Source organism: Oncorhynchus masou, chromosome 24, assembly GCF_036934945.1.
Source record: "Oncorhynchus masou masou isolate Uvic2021 chromosome 24, UVic_Omas_1.1, whole genome shotgun sequence".
Taxonomy (NCBI): Eukaryota; Metazoa; Chordata; class Actinopteri; order Salmoniformes; family Salmonidae; genus Oncorhynchus; species Oncorhynchus masou.
Window position 1 is genome coordinate 33,288,975 of NC_088235.1, and position 19,304 is coordinate 33,308,278.

Here is a 19,304-nt window from a genome sequence, read left to right on the forward strand (position 1 = left end):
CGGACGTCAAGTGAGAAGAAGAAGTCAACATTAAAAAGAAAACCTTGTGTAAAGAATGGCAACACTGCCATTTGATCTGAGCCTTGGTGTTAGAAAACCACATTAGTGTCCAACATTCAGCTGTCACAGATGCACCTCCCCAGACTTCATTCTTTAACATTTGTCTCAAGTCGGCTGCTTTTGCCTTAGCACTCATACATGCCCAAGATCTTCTGTTCTGCTCATGGCAAAGTCATCTCACTGAGTCTACCTTTAAATTATGAAGTCACTGTGACCCGCCATATTCAGAAGCTTGAATACCCCATTAGAATAAAAGAAAGCTTGATAACCCCATCAGATTTTTGCCCCTCCCCCCTGAAAATTTACAAATAATTCATGATGGTTTTTATCTTATTTTAGTTCGTTTTGGAGTCAAACATAATAGTTTTAGTATAGTTTTAGTTTTTCAAACAGATTTGTTATTTTATTTCAGTTTACTTAATTGTTTTTTTAATGATTTGTTTTTAGTTTACAATAATAATCTTGACACACACACACCTTAGGGGAGGTGTTATTCTTTACTTTGTGCAGCTACAGGTGGGTTGATTCATTCTTGCAGGCACGGATGTTGTTGCACCTGTGCCAGTCTCTGCTTTGGTAGCAGTCTCACTCACGGGTTGACGGACTCCGGACACTGATTCATCAACTACTTTTGTAACAGGTATGAAACAACCATGCATTCTCTCTCTCTTTCTCCTTATAGTCCCATACGGAAAAAAATACATGTCAATATATTCAACGTCACATAAATAAATACTTCAGATACATTTGCATCTTTGCTAATATAATATTCCAGAAATGCATGGCTATGACATTTAGTCTATAGTGTGGCCAAAGTGGTTCCTAATTTGACTTCTTAAATCAGACATGAATCCCCCTGTGACATGGGGAATGGAAGCTTGTTGTGTGCAACAGGGTGGGGCAATTTAATGCAATATTCCCAAAACGTTTAATTATTTAAACATTTCTGGCTTGTCTATCTATGGGTAACAGGGTGAAATGTTATGCTTAACACACTCAGGTTTTCACCACAAAACACCAGAAAATTGCCAAAAAGATTAGAATCAGCTCACCTGCTTTTACACTATGATTTGACTATCAGATATTTATTTTGAATGTTTCTTTTGAATGTATCAATGTTTCTTTTGAAATACATATTTAGAACCATTTTAGAAGGAGAGTTCAGTTCCCGGAACAGGATTGACCTTAAAATGAGGGAGGGACAGACATAAATGAATTACTAACCACATTAAATAAATAACAATCTTCAGAATTAACTTTGTCAAAGCAACAAAATTACTTAGGATTTACAATTATGTTGAAAGCGTAAGAGCATTTAATAAAATAAATATATTATTAAAAACAATTCTTCACATACACCGGGTAGGTGCAGTAAAATGTGTTATTTTACAGGGTCAGCCATAGTAGTACGGCACCCCTGGAGCAAATTAGGGTTACGTGCCTTGCTCAAGGGCACATCGACAGCTTTTTCACTTTGTTGGCTTGGGTATTTGAACCAGTGACCAATGTTCTAACAGCTAGGCTACCTGCCGCCCTATTTTGAGGGATTAGTGAGTTCAAATCTTCTTAGAAGTCACAGAGCGTGCATGGAAGGACATGTCAAAATGCTGCATTTTTTGCACTTTAGCATGTCTTTATTCATATTGAAAATCCGATGTATTGAATTGTTCATGTGGTCTATATTAAAGGGCACTTAATTTAATATAATAGTGTCAATTAAATATTGGTGTCATGTATCTGTGCTTTATTACTTTTTCACCAAGAAAGCAAATCTATACACAGATTAGTGCTGGTGTTTGTTGGGTGTCAACTTTTTGTTTTCAGATTTAAGTGTTGAGACACAACAGCTAAGTAAGGCTAAAGTGTAAACTGACAACAAGGATCTGACAACTACGATCTGCTGACAACAACAACAAAGGAAAACCTGAGAGAGAACATGTTGTAATCTAAGCTATTTAATTACAGACCGACCATGCATGACTGGTTTTACAAAAAAGGGTAGTTGTCAAGGGTGATAGGTAAAGTTTTGTTGATCAAACTTCTTCCTTTGAACTTTTATTCAAGGTTAAAGAAAAATCTATAGTAAGTATCAGAATATCAGCCCCTACATGTTGTTGCATTTCTGAGATGTCAAAAAAAACAAGACAGACAGAAGAGAAGTAAACAGAATTATTACATCAAGGTACATACAGTAAGTACTTTGTCTGAATATCTAGAAAGGTGTAAACTGGGTGAATTACAGTAATTGCCATTTGTTTCTTTGTCACTAAACCACAGGAAAGACTTCACGCTTTATGAATACGGGTCTTGCATGCCTAGTAATATGATGTTCTAGAATGCTCTAGATTCCCTTTCCTCAGAGGAACTGAAGGTTAAAAGGGGTGACAGAGGGCCCAGGGCAGAATAGGGGGCTGGGGCCACCTGCGTGAAGTACACCGTTCTGTGCCAGTGAACCCTGGATGGGGTGGCAGAATGTTATTAGTTGAATATTAAGTGAGCATGTAATGGAGTTGTAAGCAAGGGCCCTGAGCGGTACAGGAAATAAACCCTGTTTGTTGGCCAAAGTGTTTTCCCTTGTTTTATCCCTCTAGTCCAGTTGTCCCTGAATCGTTGACATGCAGCTGTGTGCCATTGTGGAACAGTGGCTAAACTAGCCTGGTCCCCAAATCTTGCCATTGGTGTGACAATGACAGATCTAAGATGAGGCTTAAGCTTGCTGCTTGTTTAGGATCTGTGTTAGAGAAAAGTTTACTGTAGGGCAGAGCCTGCTTTGCTTTGGCTGTGTGTACTTTATGTAGGTGTCGAGTCAGCTGTGCTGTTTTGTACACAAAAGGCATAAGTTCCAGCAACAGGGTAGAGGCTGAATTGCAGGTGAATTGTACAGGCATTGAGTGCAGTAAGGCAAAGGTTTTCAGCACAAACATGCATTCTGGAAGGGCACCCGCTTTACGGAATATTACTGCACACAAGCAAGCGATGTGTGTGCACTGTGCACAGCAAGGACAATCAGAGATGATCAATCAGAGATGATAGGAGTAAATAGGTGCACAAAATAAGAAAAAACATGGTTTCAATATATTTAACATGTCTTCCAGAGATGCATACAGCACCTTCAGAAAGTATTCATACCCCTTGACTTCCACTTGTTATGTTAAAGCCTGAATTCGAAATATATATATATTTAATTCACCCACACAATACCCCATTATGTGAAAACATGTTTTTTGACATTTTTGCTAATTTATTGAAAATGAAATATCTCATTTACATAAGTATTGACAACCTTGAGTCAATACTTTGTAGAAGCTCCTTTGGCAGTGATTACAGCTTTGAGTTCTCTTGTGTATGTATGTACCAGCTTTGCACATGCGGATTTAGGGATTTCCGCACAATTTTACGTGCAGATTTTCTCAAGTTCTATTAATTTAGATGGGGAGCGGTGGTGAACAGGAATATTGAATTGTAAAAGCCTGCTATGTGAAAGGAAGTGCCTTTCAATATAGACCACAGGGAGAATTCAATCAATATGTATATGGCTCAATATGGATAAATACTTGCTAAAGTGTCAAAATTCAGCATTTTGAAATGTCCCTCCGTTCACCCTCTGTGACTTTTAAGATAACGTTAAACCACTAACCCCCCAAAATACATTCCACAGATTTTCAATGGGATTCAAATCTGTGCTTGGCTGGGCCACTCAAGAACTTTCGCATTCTTGTTCTGACATGGTGTTTTGAATTCAGGACAAATGGTAAAATGTTTGTCTCATCAGACCACAGAATCTTTTGCCTTATGTTCTCAGTCTTTCACGTGCCTTTTCGTAAAACTCCAGGCGTGCTGTCATGTGCCTTTTCGTAAAACTCCAGGCGTGCTGTCATATGCCTTTTCGTAAAACTCCAGGCGTGCTGTCATGTGCCTTTTCGTAAAACTCCAGGTGTGCTGTCATGTGCCTTTTCGTAAAACTCCAGGCGTGCTGTCATGTGCCTTTTCGTAAAACTCCAGGCGTGCTGTCATGTGCCTTTTCGTAAAACTCCAGGCGTGCTGTCATGTGCCTTTTCGTAAAACTCCAGGCGTGCTGTCATGTGCCTTTTCGTAAAACTCCAGGCGTGCTGTCATGTGCCTTTTCGTAAAACTCCAGGCGTGCTGTCATGTGCCTTTTCGTAAAACTCCAGGCGTGCTGTCATGTGCCTTTTCGTAAAACTCCAGGCGTGCTGTCATGTGCCTTTTCGTAAAACTCCAGGCGTGCTGTCATGTGCCTTTTCGTAAAACTCCAGGCGTGCTGTCATGTGCCTTTTCGTAAAACTCCAGGCGTGCTGTCATGTGCCTTTTTCTCAGAAGTGGCTTCTCTCTGGCCACTCCCCCATATATCCCAGATTGGTGAAGTGCTTTAGAGACTGTTGTACTTCTGGCAGGTTCTCCCATCTCAGCCAAGGAACTCTGTAGTTCTGTCAGAGTGATCATTGTTTTCTTGGTCATCTAAAAGCAACTACATTTCTTGGTCTTTACAATTATTGTAAAATGAGTATGTTGGGGGTTTAGTGGGTTAACATTTTCCTAGAAGTCACAGGGGGTGAATGGAGGGACATTTGAAAATGCAGAATTTTGGTACTTTAGCAAGTCTTCATTCATATTGAAAATCGGATTTGTTGAATTCTCCCTGAGGTCTGTACTAAAGGGGATTTCATATAACAGGCTTTTAAAATTCAATATTGGTGCATCATTTCTACTTAACATATCAAAGGGATTCAAAAGACACACATTTTGAGGAATGACCCAGTATAGGTTAAGTTCTACCCATTGGATGTTGGTTGCAATGCTCTTGTCAAATTGATATATGCATGTGAAAATATATTCTAAAGTACTTTCTATAATGTATTTCAGAATTTACTGTATTTTGAAATAAAAAATAACAATTCATTCTGATGCATATAACATATATTATGATATACATGATTTTATTTTTTAAATAAGTTATTTGGACAATTTTAAGTCCTGAACAGTAATTCGGATTCCCATGTAAAAAAGCCTTTTCAGTCACTGAAATATCACACATAATATTTGTTTTGGATCGAAATGTTCCAAATTCTCTCATGGTTAACTCCCAGGAAGTTTGAAAACACAGGCTAAGTGGGCTGGGAACTTATATTCAGGAACTCACCTTGACTGACAGTTCTTTGAAATAACTTCATCAAGCAACTTGGAAGCAGTGAGCAGTGTTGCAGTAAAATCATCTCAAGCAGATTTGGTGACACACAATACAACTAAAATACTGAAATTGCATTAATAATGTAAATTTTGTTCATATACATCTCCTGTTTGGCATGTCTCTTGTGATGCATTTCCCAGCAGCACTGACAGATGTGTTGACATGACAACTGCATCTGAGTTTTGAACCCCACCCCCCACCGCCCTTTTGTTCCATGCTGGCTGAAGACCTAGCTAGCCAGTAACTAGCTAACACCAGACACATATGAAAGGGGAAACATATAAGCATCTTCACATACTGTAGATGAATAGGTTAAACCTTTAATTATATTTTCTGACACCCTACAGTAAAGCTTTCACATCGGTAGAATAGCTCTCTAGCTATATAAACCACGCCCCTCTGAAACACACCTTTGCAGTGTTGGTTACACGGCAGTAAGAGAAGTAAGAGAATATCATGTTACCATGGGGTGTTTTAAAATGGGAGCGTTAGGGTGATGTCATCCTATCCCGTTAATAATCCCGACTCCTGAATCCAAGTGTTTGACATGGTGGAGGGGAACAGTAACTTTATGATCAAACTTTATCAATGTAGAAGCAACAGTCATTTTTAATCCTTTGGTCATCATACTTTGATCTGGTTTCACCCAAATATCATCCCATTTCTTGAAAAACATGATTTTGACTGTTCAAGACCTTTAAATATTTCACATATCCTACATTAAAAAATATTTAAAAAATGCCCAAATGTTTTTTTTTCTCCTTATGGGTGGTGTGGAGAACAATGCCTTCCTCTGTCTTCTAAGGATAACCCTGAGATGCTCTCTCTCTGTGTGTGTGTGTGTGTGTGTGTGTGTGTGTGTGTGTGTGTGTGTGTGTGTGTGTGTGTGTGTGTGTGTGTGTGTGTGTGTGTGTGTGTGTGTGTGTGTGTGTGTGTGTGTGTGTGTCCCTCCCCATACCTGTGGCCTAAAGCAACTACAGTTATGTTGTGAGTGGTGCCTATGTACAAAAGGACAACTGGGTTACTTCAGCTGTAAATGCATTATATATTATTCTATAATATTATTATTATTATGTTATATAGACTTATTGTATGTGATCTCTGATATAATATAATATAATTAACATGAACTGAAAAATAAATCTGCTTGACATAAATGTCAGGCATTGTATATGGTTGATAGTCTACTCGGTCTCTGTGGAAATACCCTATTATGACGCTTCATAGAGAACAGTGCAAACTGGGTAGAAATCAAAGAGAAAGTGTGAAACTTAATCTGACCACAGTGTAACTTGATTCAATTAAACTGAAATTAAGACCTTTATTCTGGTGCATAGGCTACTCATGTTTTATAGCCTATTTCTCACCAGTGTGCTGTAGTTTCCTTCCTATATTCCTAGCTTCATCATTAAACATGTTTTCAAATGCAATACTAAACTTGTTTTAATAGATTTAGATGAATAAACAGATTATACTCATGGAAATCTATTTGTATGAAACTATCAACATTGGGAGGGAACAAAACACTCTGTTAACATATTTGAAGGGGGCTGTTGTGAACTTCTTTCCTTGTTCGCCATATTGTCTTGGGAGGTATGGGCCTTAATTAAGCAATATTGAACCTGACTGAGGGTTGCATCCCTAATTGCATCCTATTTCCTGTATAGTGCACTACTTTTGACCAGGGCCCATTTGAACAATGGAAAAGGGCTCTGATCAAAAGTAGTGCACTATATAGGGAATAGGGTACCATTTAGGATGACTAATGGGTAATGTAGGTTGATCAAATTAGGGCTGCTCACAACATAGCGTAGCTGGGGCTAAGTGTGTACACAGTTTACAACTGTCTTAACAGTGAGTTTATAGCAGTAAAAAACCTTTTCGTCATAAAGCACTTTCAACCTCATTTACTATACAGTATGTTGTGTTAAGTCCATTTGGATTTGTGTGCTTTGTTTTCCGTTTGAACATCTTGACCATAGTCAGTGAAAATATGTGTTGATTTAGGCAAAATACATAGAAAATACTGCTGTGATTAAGAGTTTTATGACCTGTGAAATGTGATTAAAATTTGTGTTATTATACCGCATAACAGTCTAACAGAAGGAGGATTAACTTTCAAAAGGAGACAGTTGTGGTAATGTAAAGATGATGCTCAGACATACAGGAGTTTCCATTCAATAGTATATTGTTGTCAGAATTTTAACATTGTGGTTTCCAAAATTATGTTTTGTTTCCTTCTTTCATTTAAAGATATTTACATTTTGGAGAAGAACGGGTTATAGAAAGTTAGTAGAACCTTTTTTCTGTATAACCTTATATTCTGGCAATGGGGGCTACATTTTTAGCCAGGAGGAAGCTACATCTTTTGCCAGGAGGAAGCTGTCAAGGTGTGTATGAAGGCGAAGTCAGGTGCAGGAGAGCAGAGTATGATAAATAAAGTGCACTTTATTATAGTTCCAAACCGGGAGCACAACAAAACAAACTCGCTCAAAAGAACGGAACAATAAAGTAAAACGCTAAAGAACATCGCTTGACAATAAACAATTACACACAAACATGATGGGAAACCGAGGGTTAAATACAAGTAGATTGATTGGGGAAATGAAAACCAGGTGTGTATGAAAACAAGACAAGACAAATGGATATATGAAAAATGGAGTGGCGATGGCTTGAAAGCCGGTGACTTCGATCACCGAACGCCGCCCGAACAAGGAGAGGAGCCGACTTCGGCGGAAGTCGTGGCAGAAGCAGAGTTTGAGACCATAAAGTCTGGTTGACTCAGATAGGTGGAGAATAGGAGTGATTGCACTCAGACGGAAAAAGAGAGAATGCTTTCAGTGGTGTGTGTGTGTGTGTGTGTGTGTGTGTGTGTGTGTGTGTGTGTGTGAGTAAAGAGGATGCGCTCAGTGGTTTGGCTGTGATGGAGCCTTCTTCTGCCCATGATTGTTCCAGTTTCCACATTAATTCTTCTCCTCAGCCTCAGTCTAACCTAGACCAATTCAGTCCTGTGGCGTTCCTTTACTGGCTTGTAGACAACACAACACTTTTGACTCCACCCAAATAAAAGTCACTTCAACAGTGGGCCATGCACTGCCTTGCATGCACAATCTCATCAATTTCGAGTTACATGTTTAAGATGAGTACAGAATTATTTGTCCAAGTACACTGCAAAATCGAATTACCATTTAGTTAGTAATCTGAAAGTAATACTATCCAACCACTGGCACTTGACTCAAAACGTGTATTTTTGCTGGTTCTTCAAACAATCAACATGTCACAAAATTTAAACCTAATTACTGTAAGTGTTACGTGTTTCTCCTTAGATGACCTTGGTAAGACAAAATATATAAGTTACAGGAAGCCCTGTGAGTGGCAGGGCAATAGAAACAAACTGCAGTAGGGAAAAATACACCTCTGCATAATCATGCCACATGATACTTCCAAGTAGCTGAAAACACCACAGAAAATTAATGGGGCCAACAGGGTCTGTTGCCATGGGTTTTTGCATCTCTAGGCAACTGCCTCATTATGATAAACGGTATTGACACAGTGCATGGAGGCAGGAAAAAAGGGAATCATAGATGGTAAACATTCCCAGATTAACATTTTAAAATAGCATCTTGAGAGCAGAAAAGTGCGCCATGGGAGAAAAGACAAAATATGAAGAAGAACCAATAAGAAAAAAAGAAAACCACTTCCATGAAATTATGAACAACCAGCTGTGGAAAAAAGTAGGCAATAAAGTGTCTGCCACTCCCTTCCTCTCTCTCTTCCCCCTTGTCTCAAATGCCTTGTCTCAAAGTTTTCACTGTCAACAAAAAAGTGTCCTTAGCTTTCTTCTCTCGAGCACTAATCACAAACGCATGTACATGGAACAAAAATATAAACGCAACATGTAAAATGTTGGTGCCGTGTTTCATGAGCTGAAATAAAAGATGCAAGAAAAAAAACTTATTTCTCAAAAATGTTGTGCACAAATTTGTTTACAACACTGGTAGTGAGCATTTTTCCTTTGTCAAGATAATCCATCCACCTGACAGGTGTGGCATATCAAGAAGCTAATTAAACAGCATGATCATTACCCAGGTGCACCTTGCTCTGGAGACAATAAAATGTCAGTCTAAAATGTGCAGTTTTGTCACAAAATACAATGCCACAGATGTCTCAAGTCTTGAGGGAGAGCGCAAATGGCATGATGACTGCAGTAATGTCCACCAGCACTGTTGCCAGGGAATTGAATGTTAATTTTTTGACCAATGTAATTTTACAGAATTTGGCAATATGCCCAACCGGCTTCACAAATGCAGACCTGTCACGGCTGTCGTAAGAACGGGACCAAGGTGCAGCGGATGTTGAGTTCCACATATTTATTGCAAAGTGAAACTTAAAGAAAAAACAATAAATCAATAACCGTGACTACGTGGTGCACAAACACAAAACAATATCCCACAAACACAGGTGGGAAAAATAGCTACTTAAATATGATCCCCAATTAGAGACAACGATTACCAGCTGCCTCTAATGGGGAATCATATAAAACACCAACATAGAAAGTATAAATTAGAAAACAACATAGAAATTATAAACTAGAATACCCCTTAGTCACACCCTGACCTACAACACCATAGAGAAACAAGGGTTCTCTATGGTCAGGGCATGACAAGACCATGTGTAACCGCACCAGCCCAAGCTTCCACATCCGGCTTCTTGACTTGAGGGATCGTCTGAGACCAGCCACCTGGACAACTGATGAAACTGTGGGTTTGCACAAACAAAGAATTTCTCCACAAACTCATCATCCTCACCAGGGTCTTGACCTGACTGCAGTTTGGCGCCGTAACCAATTTCAGTGGGCATATGCTCACCATCGATGGCCATTGGCAGACTGGAGATGTGTGCTCTTCACGGATGAATCCCGGTTTCAACTGTACGGGGCAGATGGCAAACAGCGTGTATGGCATTAGCTGATGTCAACATTGTGAACAGAGTGCCCCATGGTGGCGCTGAGGTTATGGTATAGGCAGGCATAAGCTATGGACAATGAACACAATTGCATTTTTTCAATGGCAATTTGAATGCACAGAGATTCTGTGACGAGATCCTAAGGGACCATTGTCCTTTCATTCATCTGCCGCCATCAACTCATGTTTCAGCATGATAATGCACATCCCTATGTCACAAGGATCTGTACACAATTCCTGGAAGCTGAAAATGTCCCAATTCTTCCATGACCTGCAAACTCACCAGACATGTCACCCATTGACCAGTAAAATCGTTGAAATTGTTTAATGTTGCACTGATATTTTTGTTGGACCCTTCTGAAATGTTGGGACTTGTCAAGTTGCTCTATATCGACGTGTACAACAGTGTGCCCCAGTTCCAGCAAATATCCAGCAACTTCGAACAACCACTGAAGGGGAGTGGGACAACATTCCACCGGCCACAATCAACAGCCTGATTAACTCTATGTAAAGGATATGTGTCAAGTGTGCATGAGAATAATGGTGGTTACACCAGATACTGACTAGTTTTCTGATCCACACCTTTTTTTAAGGTATCTGTGACCAATAGATGCATATCTGTATTCCCAGTCATGTGAAATCCATAGATTAGGGCCTAATTAATTTATTGATATGAACTGTAACTCAGTAAAATCGTTGAAATTGTTTCATGTTGCGCTGATATTTTTGTTGGACCAATCTGAAATGTTACGACTTTGTCAAGCTGCAGTAACCGACACAATTGACAATGATTTCTGTGTCATTTGGAGGAATGAAAATGAATCTAACTTTTGTGCACTAGTGCGGCGACGAAGCAAAAATACTCAAATGTGCATTTCGTGATAAAAGCACCAAAGTTGGCACAGAGGTAAATGCAAGCAGACTGAAAAGATGTAGCCACCCCAGATTTGGCCCCTGGGGGGCATTGCAGTCACTGTAACAAAAAAATAACTAAGGAATTGAAATACATATTTTGCCTTAAATCAATGTATCTGGTGAGAGTCTCATCTTTGAGATTCAATTGGAACTGAGCTGATAGCCCATAGCATTCTAAAGTTAGAGCTACAAGTCTGTTGGCACTGGTGCCCATATCACCCATATTAGAAGCCATCTTTGGTCGTACCGGTATGTCAGATTGGCTCAATCACCAATATCTCAGACTCTAAGTATCACAGAAAAACATCACTTTGAATAAATAACATCTGTTTTTCCATGATGAATCTGTTATTCAATATGTTTCTATGGGCAAATAACAGTAAGGCAAAATTCTATGTTTCATCAATTATTTTCTTTATATATGTTTTTGATACCTAAATGGGTCCTAAAATTCTAAATACAATATCTAAATAATCCTTGGTATGTACAGCTTAAAACAATTCCACATGTTAGGGGCCCACCTTGTCAAGTGTCAGTGTGCAGTGGTGAGGACGGTGTCAGGCGCAGGACACAGACCTGAATAAAATGATGTACTTTACTCGAAAAGAAAAAAACATAAATTTCACGCAGGGAAAACACACCATAACACATCAGTCTAACACTCGACAAGGAACAAACATGCATAAAACATATTGGGAACCAGAGGGTTAAATAGGGAAAATAATATTAACGTAATGGGAACCAGGTGTGTACAATCAAGACAAAACAACCTAGAAAAAAGAAATGTAGATCGGTGTCAGCTAGAAAAGCCGGTGACGACAAACGCCGCCCAAACAAGGAGAGGCACCAACTTCGGTGGAAGTCATGACACCACTCGTAATTTCAAATAAACAAAAAAGTGTGATGAGTCTGCAATGAAAAATATGTAGCATAATGCTTACTTTCTTTTTCATTTTTTAAATTAATTTCACTGCATCAGAGATAGTGTACACAGACATTTCAGCTTTGCAGCCTTCTTCAGTGTGTATGTACACATTTTCTTTGTCATTCAAAACAGCATTTATGGGGAACTGGTTAGCAGCAGGTGCTTCTAATCAGGATAGATATTTTTGTTTTTTACATCTCAGTCGACCAGACAGGTCATACAGGCTCTAGTTTTGTCGCACCTGGACTACTTCCCAGTCATGTGCGGCAAAGAGGGATATACAGTGAAAATTTTGTTGTTGTTTTGGCACTGTACTCCAGCACTTTGGATTTGAAATTATTTGATGACTATGAGGTTAAAGTGCAGACTGTCATCTTTAATTTGAGCAAATGTTCATCCATTTCGGATTATCCGTTTAGAAATTGCAGCACTTTTTGTACGTGGTAATGTGTATGCTACCATGATAAATGATAGTCCTGAATTAATTGTGAATAATGATGAGTGAGAAAGTTACAGACACACAAATATCATACCCCTCCAAATAAATGCTAACCTCCCCTGCTATTGTAATGGTGAGATGTTAGCATGTCTTGGAGGTATGATATTTGTGTGTCTGTAACTTTCTCACTCATCGTTATTCATGACATACTGTACATCAGATTTCACCAACATGTTTGATAGATTTCTTTTTCGTTCATAGTTAAATAAGTGTGGATTCTGAAAGTTAGAATTTAATGAAGTGTCTGATGATAGTATAAGCCAGTGATGACAATAGACTTGATGCTTTTACAGCTATCATTGAAAGGAAATATATTGAAAAATCATAAAATGAAATAAGCTTTACCGCTACTTCTTTTTGAGTGTGGACCATCACTCTTTGTTGCTTCCAAAACTTTCATAAAATAAACATGTTACTGCTTGATAGACAATGTCTCTTTGAAATCATTACCAAATTGGGGTCAGAGAGAGAGCAACCACATTTCAACTCAACTGCTTTCTGTCGAAACATTTTTTTTTGCCAATGAATCTCAGAGAGAAGTCTCCCAAATCACCATCAAGTTGATTCCAATTGCAGAAATGTTCCATCATAATGATGGAATTGCAAAACCTCTCCACATAAGTGTTCTCCTCCCTAACACACAAACACCCAACTCAAATCCACACACTCAAAATGACCATGACCCACCAACAAACCACGTGAATGTATCTGGATGGAGTGTGCTGTTGTAAAACTGTTGTCCTTCAAATGCCACCACACGTAAATATATTTGTTCAGATATTTTGTAAATTATGTTTGTTTAATTCTTAATTTATAATCTCGGAATCCAGAACCAAATCTCAGTTTGGCCAACAGTTCTAGAGACTACGATTCATAACAGTAACATGTTCAGTGTTATACGGTAGAAAATACAATCATTAAACATTGTTTTCTTGTCTCTCTTCTTCCCAGATCTTACAGGATGAACAAAGAGTACATCGAGGTCAGTTCCTCTGATCCCTCCGTCAATGCCCACACCACCACCCTGTCCGCTGTGAAGGCCGAGATCGACTACAAGCGCAAGAAGTGCCGCTACGTCCGCAAAGATGGCAAGTGCAATGTCCTGTTCCGCCATGTTCCTGAGGAGTGGCTCATGTACGTCACCGACATCTTCACCACGCTGGTGGAGATCAGATGGCGCGTCATGTTCCTCATCTTTGCCCTCTCCTACATCTTCTCCTGGCTCTTCTTTGGCATCATCTATTGGGTGATTGCCATGGCTAATGGTGACATGAAGGACCCTACTAACGCCCCCTGTGTGTACGAGGTGAGGGACTTCACTGGGGCATTCCTCTTCTCACTGGAGACCCAGACCACGATTGGTTATGGTTTTAGAGGGATGTCGGAGAACTGCATGGTGGCGATCATCGTTGTGACTGTGCAGGACGTCATCAGCTGTTTTATTGACACATTTGTCATCGGTATCGCTGTGGCGAAGATGGCATCGGCACGGAAACGGGCGCAGACGGTGGGCTTCAGCAACTGCGCCGTCATTAACTTGCAAAATGGGCAGTTGTGCCTGTCTTGGAGGATTGGGGACTTCCGCCGGCACCACATGGTGGAGGGGAAGGCTCGCGCCCAAATCTTCCGCCCCAACATGCACGCCACAGGCACGGAAGATGTCAACTACAAGGACCTGGAAATCAAACAGAGTGATTTAATTTTAGCGATACCAACCACCATCATCCACGTTATTGAGCCAAGTAGTCCACTCTACCGCATGAGCCTAGAGGAGCTTCGCAAAGATGACTTTGAGTTGGTGGTGTCCTTCACCTACACAGACGACTCAACGGGCATCCTGCACCAGACCCGCACCTCCTACACGCCCGATGAGATCCACTGGGGACATCTGTTCCAAGAGATGCTGAATGTTAACCGGAGGTACTACAAGGTAGACTACTCCATGTTCCACCACACTGCTAAGGTCCTGGTTCCGGAGGTCAGTGCAGAGGAGTACGAGCAAATGAAGCTTGGGCATTACCCACGCAACTCGCGGCGCCCCAAGAGCCCATGCATTAATCGCAAACCCCCAACTGTGAATGTAGAACTGGTGAATGGCACCCCAGAACCAAAGGAACATGTAGCCATGGTTGCCACTATTGCAGCAGTTTGTGAGGATCACGGACATTTGTGTCTTACAAGGAACCCCGTTCTGACATAGATGTTCTACTGATATGATGATGCCAACACAGTGATCATGGCCATTCAGAAACATATGAACTCATGGACAATTTGATCATTTCTTCACAGGCAACAATAAGAGCAGGCTGTGTACTTAGTGGAATTTCTTGCAGGAAGTAACCCCCCCAACCCGCACACAAATGTGGAAACTGCTGTCGTGTTGCTTGCTAAGTTTTTTTGTCAAACTTAGTATCTATGGTGGAGTCACAATTATACAATGTCTGCTCCTCAATATGATAGATAGGCTACTGAAATCAAAGAGATACAGAAAATGAATAAAAATAAGATAATCATGATTTTTATGGAGAGGTTATGGTAACTTAGTACTGTCATCTACAACAGAAAGTACTATATAGAGATGCATTTATTTTCAGAATATGTTTTGAGGTGTGAGATAAAATGCTGTTTTATTTTGTGAGTGCTTTGTAAAATATGTACAGTGCCTTCAGAAGTACCCCTTGACTTATTTCACATTTTGTTACAGCCTGAATACAAAATGGATTAAATATTTGTTTCTCACCCATCTACACACAATACCCCATAATGACAAAGTGAAAGCATTTAGAAATGATTGCAACTTTATTTAAAATGAATACAAAAATATCACATTTACATAAGTATTCACACTCCTGAGTTAATACATGCTAGAATCACCTTTGGCTGCGATTACAGCTGTGAGTCTTTCTGGGTAAGTCTCTAAGAGCTTTGCAAACCTTATTGTACAATATTTACACATTATTCTTTTTAAAATTCTTCAAACGATGTCAAGTTGGTTGCTGATCATTGCTACACAGCCATTTTCAAATCTTGCCATAGCTTTTCAAGCCAATTTAAGTCCAATCTGTAACTTTGCTAAACAGGAACATTCATTGTTGTCTTGGTAAGCAACTCCAGTGAATATTTGGCTGTGTTTTAGGTTATTGTCCTGTTGAAATGTGAATTTGTCCCCCAGTGCTTTGTCCCCCAAAGCAGACTGAACCAGGTTTTCCTCTAGAATTTTGCCAGTGCCTAGCTCTATTCCATTAATTTTTATCCTAAAAAACTCCCTAGTCCTTGCCGATGACAAGCATACCCATAACATGATGCAACCACCAACAAGCTTGAAAATATGAAGAGTGGTACTCAGTGATGTGTTGTGTTGGATTTGTTGAAACAAAATGCTTTATATTCAGGACATAAAGTTAATTTCTTACATCTTTACAACTTTTTTTACAACTTTAGTGCCTTATTGCAAACAGTATGTATGTTTTGAAATCGTTGTATTCTGTACGGGCTTTCTTCTTTTCACACTGTCATTTAGATTAGTATTGTGCAGTAACTACAATGTTGTTGATCCATCCTCAGTTTTCTCCTATCCCAGCCATTCAAATCTGTTTTAAAGTTAGCATTGGCCTCATGGTGAAATCCCTGAGCAGTTTCCTTCCTTTCTGGCAACTGAGTTAGGAAGGACGCTGTATCTTTGTAGTGACCGGGTGTATTGATACACCATTCAAATTGTAATTAATAACTTCACCATGCTCAAAGGGATATTCAATGTCTGTTTTTTTTATTTTTTTTATTTTTTACCCAACTACCAATAGATGCCTTATTTGCGAGTCATTTGAAAACCTCCCTGATCTTTGAGGTGGTCATTCAGAAATCATGTCAAACACTATTATTGCACACAGAGTGAGTCCATGCAACATATTATGTGACTTGTTAAGGAACTGTTTTACTCCTGAACTTAGTTAGGCTTGCTGTAACAAAGGGGTTGAATACTTTTGGACTCAAGACATTTCAGCTTTACATTTTTAATTAATTTGTAAAAATGTCTAAAAACATCATTCCACTTTGACATTATGGGGTATTGTGTGTAGTGACACAATCTCAATTTAATCCATTTTAAATTCAGACTGTAACAGATAATGTGGAACAAGTCAAGGGGTGTGATTACTTTCTGACGGCACTGTATGTGAGTATGTTGAACACAATGATGTACCATCACATTACAGAAATGTTAAGCATAGTGGAATGAAGAGTTCTGCTTGTTGTGTGGTTCGTTTAAAACATGATACTTTTGCGCACACGCTGTGTTCAATACACATTTACATCTGTTGCTTTTATAAACTGATCATTAAAATGATTCACTGCACAGCAAATTGGCTAACATTTCTAGTGTTGATTCAGGAATTAAAGTAACTCCGTAAAAGTTCAATTAAAACTCAGTGGTGTAAAATAATCCCAGTGTTTGTGTTAATAACCAGAGTTGAACAAAAACCACATCCATCATTATAATATTTACCAGCATGCCCTATTGCAGGTTGATTTTTAGAATTGTTTGTTTCAATATCTATGTTTGTGCATGTACATTGATTTTTTAATTTATCTTATGCTACTCAAATATAAATAACATACATTTTTTAAAACTAATTCAATCCGTAACTTAGATTTATTACACATGGTACTGAAATGTTTGTTCCAGTTTAGATGCTTTAGGTAGTCTCAGACTGTAGCTCAGTCTTCTCAACCATGGCAGTCATTCTGGATGCGGGTTACAGGTGAATAAACATTGGATATCCCCACTCTGGCTGGCTTGAAATTTGCAAGCCAGCATAATGTGACATGCAGGCCTGATGTGGACTGAAAACCACGAGTTTCGGGTCACTGTATTAGGGTAAAACTAGGCCCTCCAAATAAGGCTCTATGAAATATGTATTGTCTTAAAAATAAAATTTGAATGATAACATATTTGCTTAGGACGTCACTTGCTGAAAGCCACAGGACTGAAGGCAACACCCATGTCTCTGTCACTAACAAATATAGTAATGGTGGTAAACTCTACATTTCACTCGAAAGGCACACTGGAATATATGCAAATATATGGGCGGCAGGTAGCCTAGTGGTTAGAGCGTTGGACTAGTAACCAAAAGGTTGCAAGATGGAATCCCTGAGTTAACAAGGTAAAAATCTATCGTTCTGCCCCTGAACAAGGCAGTTAACCCACTGTTCCTAGGCCATCATTGAAAATAAGAATTTATTCTTAAGTGACTTGCCTAGTTAAATAAAGGTCAAAATAAATAAGGCTTTACATTAAGCAGTGTTGTAATTTAACACTGGAAAGTGTGGACCTGTATAGACTCTGGAACATTGTTAAATTGAACACTCTCTATTTTCATTTTTACTAGATGTAGAAGCACTGAAGGTGGGGGTGTTTTATTTTTGGTAGTTTCATCATTGACAAATCAATCATGAGTGTATCATGAGTGACTAAATGTCTTTCCTTGAATATGCAGAAAGTAGTAATAATCATGACCCATGTTACCTTGTCTCTTAATACGTTACTGAAGAATCATCAGTGTTATTTAACTTGGAATTGAGTGGGTACATTTTTATTTGGAGACATATTGTGGTCACTGTGGTGTAAACACCTGTTAGTCTGGCATGCCTATTTCCACTGGACCCACACTGCAGCCCAATACCCTGAAGCACAATACCTGGCATTTATAGTATCCACCTCCGTGTCATTGGTGGCAGAGCAGCACCTGGCATCTGATGAATCTGGTCCATGTCTGTAAGAACAAAAGTGAGGAACGACAAGGGAACTTTGATGTGCAGGAAGCAGATTACACTGTCTCTGTAAGTGCCTTTCAGTTGCTTTGATTTTACAGGGATGTTTAAATCCATAATGTCATTAAGGCAGTATAATGTTTTTTAAGAGGATAATAAATCTATCAAAAAACTATAATATTGTCCAAGATATACAAAACATGTGGTGTAACATTTAAAACAGTTACTGTAACTACACTGTCATGATTGCTCATATACAGCGAACTGAACAGTGAGATTAATAGGCCTACTTACCCAATATCTTCTTTAAGTCATAAGACAATCATATGAGAGGTCATAGGGCACAAACATGAACACAGATATGGCACCATGTCAATATAGAGTGAATGCAAGTTGATGGACATCTCTCCATGTTTCTCACTCATACTTCCTCCCCACAGCGTCACAGGAGAGCTCATGTGGGGACCAATCATGTTCCAATATCAGTCTCGTGCTCTCCACCTTGTGGCCCTGAGCAGCATGACTGTTTCTTCTGACTCCTGTAGTTGTAAATTGGGCATGAAAAGCAAACAGGCGCTGAGTGCCGATGGCCAACTCAGAACTCACACAGCAAGTTCGGGTAGCTAAATGTATGACCTGCTATTAATAGAGCCACTGACATATAGCACAAATAAACAGTTCAATATGTGCAGAATAGGAGGTAGGATAAGGGTCAGAGCTTATCATTAGTAATCATCCTGCTCTTATGGCATCTAACTGAAACAGCTGTGTAGCAAGACAGACAGATCTTGACCTAAAATTAAACTTTTGAGGCATAACCATCCTCAGAACTTTTATAGTGGAGGAAGATAACCAAAATATAACATTGGAAGTTAGAACAACTTTTTCCTACTAAATACATTTGCATTTTACCATAGGCTCTAGATACCATGGAAATGTCCTAGATAAACAGATCAAGAATAATGCATA

The 19,304-nt window shown here is 39.2% G+C and overlaps 1 protein-coding gene across 1 annotated transcript; it reads left to right on the forward strand.

The window, feature by feature from the left end:
- The first annotated feature begins 581 nt into the window (after positions 1 to 581).
- LOC135512064 (inward rectifier potassium channel 16-like) lies at positions 582 to 17,461 on the forward strand. The gene is made up of 2 exons (XM_064933688.1): positions 582 to 700; positions 13,521 to 17,461. The coding sequence occupies exon 2, from the start codon at positions 13,531 to 13,533 to the stop codon at positions 14,767 to 14,769; it is 1,239 nt and encodes a 412-aa protein (XP_064789760.1). The 5' UTR covers positions 582 to 700; positions 13,521 to 13,530; the 3' UTR covers positions 14,770 to 17,461.
- Positions 17,462 to 19,304: the final 1,843 nt, after the last annotated feature.

Excerpts from the sequence above, each read along its gene's own strand:
- LOC135512064 (XM_064933688.1), top strand. The coding sequence starts at position 13,531 with ATGAACAAAGAGTACATCGAGGTCAGTTCCTCTGATCCCTCCGTCAAT.